Source organism: Helianthus annuus, chromosome 8 (assembly GCF_002127325.2).
Source record: "Helianthus annuus cultivar XRQ/B chromosome 8, HanXRQr2.0-SUNRISE, whole genome shotgun sequence".
In the NCBI taxonomy this organism is placed as follows: Eukaryota; Viridiplantae; Streptophyta; class Magnoliopsida; order Asterales; family Asteraceae; genus Helianthus; species Helianthus annuus.
Window position 1 is genome coordinate 61,672,746 of NC_035440.2, and position 7,465 is coordinate 61,680,210.

A 7,465-nucleotide genomic window follows, 5' to 3' on the forward strand; every position below is an offset into this window, starting at 1 on the left:
ACGCCCAAGTCATCATCCCGGGTGAGCTTGGGTTTCGGCGTGGCCCCTTGGGTGGGGGTTTCAGCCCGGGCATTGGGTGGGCCTAGCGGTCTTCCGTGGCCGGCTCTCATTGGCTGGGTTGGCTAGGCTATAGGTGGCTAGGAAATTTTAATAATAATTTTTGGCTTTTTTTTTTTTTTAATTTTGTGTGTATTTTTATAATAATTGAAAGAAAAAAAAAATTATAACACGTGGCCAACCAACGCGGGCTAGCCACGCCCCGCCATACCGACCCAACATGCAATTGACCAGCGATGCCCCTCGAAGTCCACATGTCAACCCATGCCCCAAACCCCTGCCCCACCATACCCCTGGTCTTATATCAAGTTTTTTCTGGTTCAACAGATTAATAAAGAACACACTATCCAGAACCCAAAACACAGTGTCTTTTGGGTATCACTCCTATATTCAGCTAGACACAATAGGACACATGACACATGTTAAGTTCTTGTGTTGTCCATATGACACATTGAAATTACCTTCATCTTGGTCAAGACCCCAAAAACATTATAAAAACATGATGGTAAAAACTTTTTAAACTCAATAAAGAAACTTATAGTTGCATAACCATATATATCACGCCTAACGAAGGTTAACAAATAGACAGACATCAACCAGTGGTTTGTTTACTAGTAGTATTTATGACCCATTTGGTCATTTCTCTTCAAACTCGACATCTATTATCTCCGGATCAGATTTTGAAGACGAAGAAGGGCGGGTCCCACCTCTAGAAAAGAAGTCCCCTCCTTTGGGCTGCCAAACAATGTTTCCACAGCCAGCACAGCGCACCATCTGGTTTTTGTAACCAACAAACTGTCTCTTACAAGCAGGACATGCACCCTGTTGAAGTCGTTAACGGCATACATCATCAACACTTCATAAAGGTACTTGTTACTTTAAAAGCATAGATAGATAACCGAGAGTAAGAAAATACCTTAATGACAAGATTATTTGCAACGGCACCAATAAGTAAAGGGCCAGCAATGGGCAGTACCCATGTTGCAAATATCAGAATTCTGAACAGCCATCCAGAAAGCGCAAACCATAGAAAGAAGATAGTCTACAGAAACAAGCAACTTATCAGTGATTTTAATGAAACAAAACAATGTGTCGTAAATAAGAGAACAAGCTTATCCACACTTGCATACTATTATCTTCTCTACAGTTAATCAAGAGCGAGAATAAAAATAGAAACCCAGGGATAGAGAAGAATAACTTATTAACAAACTATAAAGGTACTAGACTAGCTATATAATTATTACATATGGAAGGTATCCTAGCGTAATATACTAATATTATTATCTATATATAGAGCTCCTATGTAACCCTATTATACACACAATTAATATGAAATACGATTCTTGGTTCATCTAAAGGGAGTGATCATAGTTGTTAAAAGCCATCGCCTCTTGCGCCTTAAGTCAAGGCAACTGCGCTTTAATTCTCCATGTGATGGTTCATGCGCAGATTCCGGCCAAATTCTCTAAATTCCGGCAAGATTACAGCTAGATTTCTACTTTTATCTAATGAAACTACTTTTCTACACTAATAAACTAGCATTTTATAAATTTTGGTACTAAATAGACAATATAAAATGTTATATAATAGCTTTAGTTTATTTTATTTGAAGAATAGTATTAATTTTCTATTCATACAAAAATTTTTTTTTTTTTTGCTGTGCGCTTTTTTTTCCTCAGGCCCACGCTTTTTTTACGCCTTGCGCCTAGGCCCCAGGCGAGGCCTATGCGCCTTGGGTGCCCCTAATGCCTTTAAAAACTATGGGAGTGATGCAATGAAAAGTCCCTTAAAAGTTAAAACCATAAGACAGGGTCAAAGAAAAAACACATAGAACCTATAATCCTTAATTTCATACAAAAATATATACGTTACGGTAGATATACAAGAAAGTTTTGAGCCCTCCATCGACAGTAGTGAGTAACCATATATTTTCTTCTTTTAGGTTGTTGCAGGCTTCACCTGAGCTTTCTATCAGATCCCTAACACGAGTTCCATTTCATAGATAACAATTAGTACCCCCTCATTTTTTACTAATATTCAATTTCCTTAACACTAAAAATCTAAAATGCTTCTCTATACTCTATTTCTATATAAAAAATATGTTCCTATCTTGAAGCTTCATTATCAACAGTGCAATGTTATACTTTCTTCCAGTCTTTTCAACCAAAGGTCCAAAACAATTCTCATCTTCAAGAAGATGCAGTGTGATCGACTGATCGTATCCTATCATCTTGGTTTAAAAAAGCGTGAGGCGCTCCAAAGCATTTTGGTCCCAACAGCCAAAGCACGAGGCAGACACATCACGTTCGCATACGTACAGAACTACATGAGGCACATATCTCTCATATGTTTTACATATAAACCTATTCATCAAGTAAAACTTCCATAGTTTCCGCAGCCCGTAGGTTGTTTTTACATATAACCCTCATCCGAACCCGAATTTTGATCCAGAACTACATCAGTAACACCTTCATTCCCTATCATGTGGTATATAACAACCTATTCTAACATCAGTTCATAATAATATCATGTGTAGGAACAAATTATACCAACACACAAAAGCACAAAGTAAAGCCATACTTACCCCAAAACTTTTCCCCAAAGGAGTATCCATGAACTCACTAAAATTCTTCCTGTACTGAAACACAAAATTACACATTATCAGCACACTCAAATCATATAACATAACCATAAACAATACAATCCAAACATAAACTAATCCAAACCCTAGGCCAATTCCGACTGAAATCCAGAGTAAACGTCCGCCACCGTTGCGTAATCAAATAATCACGGTCAAGCTCTCTAGCACGGTCAGATGCCGACTGTGCGACGGCGGAGAGACGCCGGCCAACGGAATATTCCCGGTCAATTCGTTCAGCCGTCTTCCTGGCCTCGTAAACGAGCTGCTCAAAACCGTTATTAGCGCTGCGCCAAGCGTCCTTCCAGGCTTCTCCTGACGCCATTTTCTTGGCGAATCCGTCGAAATCGCTGCGCCTGAATGCTTGTACTCTGATTGAATTAGGTAACGGCGAACTGACGAATCGTTTGTTGGTGGAAGGGTGGAAACGTTGGCTTTTTAAGGAGAGGAGAGGGTGCCATGGGAGGCTTGTCGCCATGGACGGTTGAAGTAAGGTGTTAGGGTTTAGCAGGTGGGGTGAAGGAAGACGATGATCGGTGGTTAGGGTGTTCGATGGTGAGTGGTTTTTGTGGCTAACGATTGATGGGGGGAGGGAGGTATACGTCTTTGTTTCTTTTTTTATTTTGATTTTGTTTTTCTTTTCTCTCTTTTGGACACGGAAGTTTGATAATTAGTAAATCTTTTGTTCAATACTTACAATAATAATTTGAACTTTGAAGGCAACCATAATAATTTGGAGTAAGTTTAGTTGAAATGTTTCATTTTTTTATATGTGGGTCTAAAAGGGTATCATCGTTGTCATTTTAGTTTATTGGCTTAACTTCATTCATTTTTTCTGTTAATGAGAAGAGCAATTCGGTCATTTATATGGCTTAACTGTCCTTCTAGTTAACAGAATTACATATAAAATGACCGAATTGCCCTTCTCGTTAACAGAAAAAATGGATGAATTAACCCAGTGGACTAAAATGGTAACGGTGAAACCTTTTTAGACCCACAAGCGAAAAATGAAATATTTGAACTAAGCTGGCAAAATGACCCAAATCAAATGGACTAAAATGGCATTTAACTCCTTGAATGAGTGTGAGTTAACAAATTAAAGGGGGGTGGGGGGCATTGCTTATCAAAAACAATTTATTGATTTTTTCTAGGGATGCTAAACAGGTCAGATTCGTGGGTTGACGGGTTCAACCTAACTCGAACCTGAAAATTTTATATGAACTCGAACTCGATCCGAACCCGAAAATCTTGTCAAACATATGAACCAAATTAATTGCATGAATAATTATGCATTTTACTAAAAAACACAAATGCGTACAATACAATTGCATTTTAATTATAAAACTTTATGTCAATCTCTCTTTTTTAAGTTATAATTATGCATAAAATACACAACCAAATTAATTTATGACATAAAACATATCGTAAAAACATAAAATATAATGTGAATGGGTTAAACAGGTCAAACCGTCAACCTGACCAGGTTGACCCAAACCCGACCCGTTTAGCTAAACGGGTTCGCGGGTTCATCCTGAAACTGACCCGAACACGTTTAGACTAAACCTAAACCCGCAAATTCCGTGTTAGGTTCGTGTCGTGTCAGAAATTCACACCGTTAATTTTTTTCATCTCCTTTTTCAAAAAAAAGAGGTGTTTGACATTGCTTATGAAAAACAATTTATTGATTTTTTTTCATCTCCTTTTTTCAAAAAGTCAGTCTCTTTTAACTTTTCTATTTCTTCTTTTCAAAGCCTTAAAATCTCCTTTTCAACTCATTACCCAAATATCATTTTCTAAAAAACTGCTTTTCCAAAAAGTTATAAGTCAATAAGTTGTTTTATAAGCAGTCGCAAACACCCCATAAGTTATTTTGGGGGGAAAACGGCATTCAGGTTATATGTATCGACTCAAATGATATAACATTAGCAACAACGTGTCACACAAGTTATATATCGAGGCACAATGTGTCCCCCTCAAAATATATATCTTTATCTATCTATCTATCTATCTATCTATCTATCTATCTATCTATCTATATATCTCGTAACGAGACACTCTTCAGCTTTGTTTTCCCGCTTATTTCCACTAACCCGAAATACTAATCTTGCGGATCCTACTTGACCCGGTCCTCACACGTGGATCTTTCTTTACCCACCTTCCTTTGTTGCTTCCATCCATTTCTCATCCAAACCCTAGACACACTATCGACCATCACAACCAATGTTGTAATCAGAGATTTCTTACCTTAGTGATAAATTTGAACATACCGCCTACAAGCGAAAAAAACCGTGTATCTAGCAAAACTATAACACACGCTTATTCTCGACGAAATTCTAAGTGACACGTGTCTTGAAGCCTTCCTCATAATTAACTTAGTTAACATTGAGGGGTTAGAATATCTAAAGGATCAAAATACGAAGTTGAGGGGCCTGAAATGCCAAAAAAACAAAAATCTGCTTCGCTGAATGCCTTGTGAACCGTATAAGGTCCCCTTTGTGATCCGCAAGGGGTCTCTGACAGTAGTAAAATCGTTGGCAGCAGCATTTCACTATATTGTGCCACCTAGTTCGAGCCTTGCCTCCTTCTCTTCCGGTTTTGACACATAAGGGGACACAAATCTTCATTTTAAACACCATTGGACGCTTGTCCAAACCTTAGGCATCCTCCATTTACTATAAATAACACCCTTGAGCTTCATATTTCTCATCTCAAATTTAAACAAACATACTTCACTTGAAAAGTCTTGTGTGAGTTTCTTGTTCTGCTTTCTCAAGCTTTTCCTCTGGTTCCGTAGTTTAATTCCACTCAAGTGTTGTAAATTTCAAACAGTTTGAGCATTATGTTTGACCCTCGATTCTGGTCACTTTGATCAACCATTTTCAAATTAAATTCACCCAAACAGTCTTCATAATGTACGGAATGAAATCCTTCATTTACAATCTCGTGATTATCATGTCTAAGTGGTTTAAATTGACAATTCATACCCGAAATTTACAAAAGTCAAACTCAGTCTTTTAAAAATGTATATATTTACCAAAGAATGATTTATAACTTATGGAATGTGAAAGTTTATATATCAAAACAGTTTGTAAAACATAGCAAAAATATATTTTATCATGTTTGATTTGTCACAAACCCGTTTTTATGTCTGAACCCATATAAATGCATACAACTATTTAAGATGGTTTAAGCGATATAAACAAGTCGTAACGGGTCAAAACATTTTCAAATCAGAATGTAAGGTTAACAAACCGTATTATACGAGACGTATCACACGTATAGTTATAACCAACATTATATCCGGTCACCGCTTAATCTAGCGAAACTGTATATAATTCCACATTAATCGATCAAGTCTCAATGACTTATAATGATCCGTGAATGATTCTCATGGATGTTATTTCCATTCACTTTGGACTATAGAGGCCTTTAGTAATCGCGTCGTAAGCCAATAAACTTTGAGTCCGGCTGTACTACAAACCAAGTATGTGGTGTTCAACTGCTAGTACAGGTACATACTTTTAACTTGTTTTATTAAAACTTGGGATATAGTATAAAACCCATTGGTTCTTGTACACCTAATGAGCTAAATGCTTACTAAGTGATAATACGATTTTATACGTGTTGCTTGATTAACATAAAGCATTTGAGGGATCGTAATACTGTCTCAAGGTTCCCCGATTTATTTATTGGAATGGCCATAAGTGTGGGGTGTACGCATATTCCTGATGGTCACATAAAATGGTATGTATATTTAGGGGTGTAAACGAGCCGCGCCGGTTTGTCATGTTTTAATTTAGCTCGAGCTTGAGCTAAGCTCAGTTCGAGCTTACTTCTTTGAGCTCGAGCTCGGCTCGACTTGGATCAAGCTATTTTGAAAACAACCTCAAACGAGCTAAAAGCTCCCCTCGAGCTCGCTTCAACATCGCTTAAGTGAGCCAACGCTCGACTTGAGCTCAGCTCACCATTGTTATCATCATTATCATTATATTATATATAAAAAAACTAAAAAATTGCTTGGGCTCATTTAGGCTCACGAGCCTAAACGAGCTTTGTATTTCAGGATCGAGCTCAGGCTCGTTAAGGCTTGGCTCGTTCGAGCTTTAACCGAGCCGATCACGAGTAGCTCTCGAGCTTCTGGGCTTGTTTACACCCTATGTATATTGATCAAAGACTAGCTCTGTACTAGTTCTCGAATGTGACAAGATGTAAAACTGGTAAATCAAGATGCTTGTCCCATGATTATTAAATGGTTTATAAACGCTCTTGTTAACTGTATTTACCAGTGAAAGCTGGCGTATTTTTAAAGATGGACTTACAGGTGACGAATCTAGATAGTAGGCTCGATATGGTTCGGTCAATAGCTTTGGAATTTGCGACTCTATTGATAAAGACCCATGATGTCTCCAAGTCCATTTATAATTTTATTTGATCCACCTTTGGGAGTTTTTGATACTTAAAGTCTATTGATACTTAAAGTTTTCAAAAAATTTTGGGAGTTTTTAAATACTTCTACTATTTTATTACGTAACTCCATATTTCCGTTGTGCTGTGAAACTGATACACAATCGTCACACCAATGGCTCACATTCGGGCCCACCGGCAAATCGGGTGTGACAAAAACTCTCTAAACATGCAGAACGCAATCAAAAAATTGTCGAATTCATGGAAAAAGTTCATCACCGCTGCAGACGGTGAAGCGGTACTAACCTGGTAAGTTTCGATCTGAATCATCTGGAATTTACTTGAATAATGCTTGATTCAAATGGA

The 7,465-nt window shown here is 37.7% G+C and overlaps 1 protein-coding gene across 1 annotated transcript; it reads right to left on the reverse strand.

Annotated features, from left to right (window-relative positions):
• Window positions 1-546: 546 nt before the first annotated feature.
• On the reverse strand, window positions 547-3,384 carry LOC110872985. Its single transcript, XM_022121885.2, has 4 exons — window positions 2,784-3,384; window positions 2,642-2,695; window positions 974-1,099; window positions 547-879 (listed from the first exon to the last, which is right to left on the reverse strand). Exons 1-4 carry the CDS (start codon window positions 3,171-3,173, stop codon window positions 694-696), a joined length of 756 nt encoding a protein of 251 aa, XP_021977577.1. The 5' UTR covers window positions 3,174-3,384; the 3' UTR covers window positions 547-693.
• Between the last annotated feature and the right edge of the window lie 4,081 nt (window positions 3,385-7,465).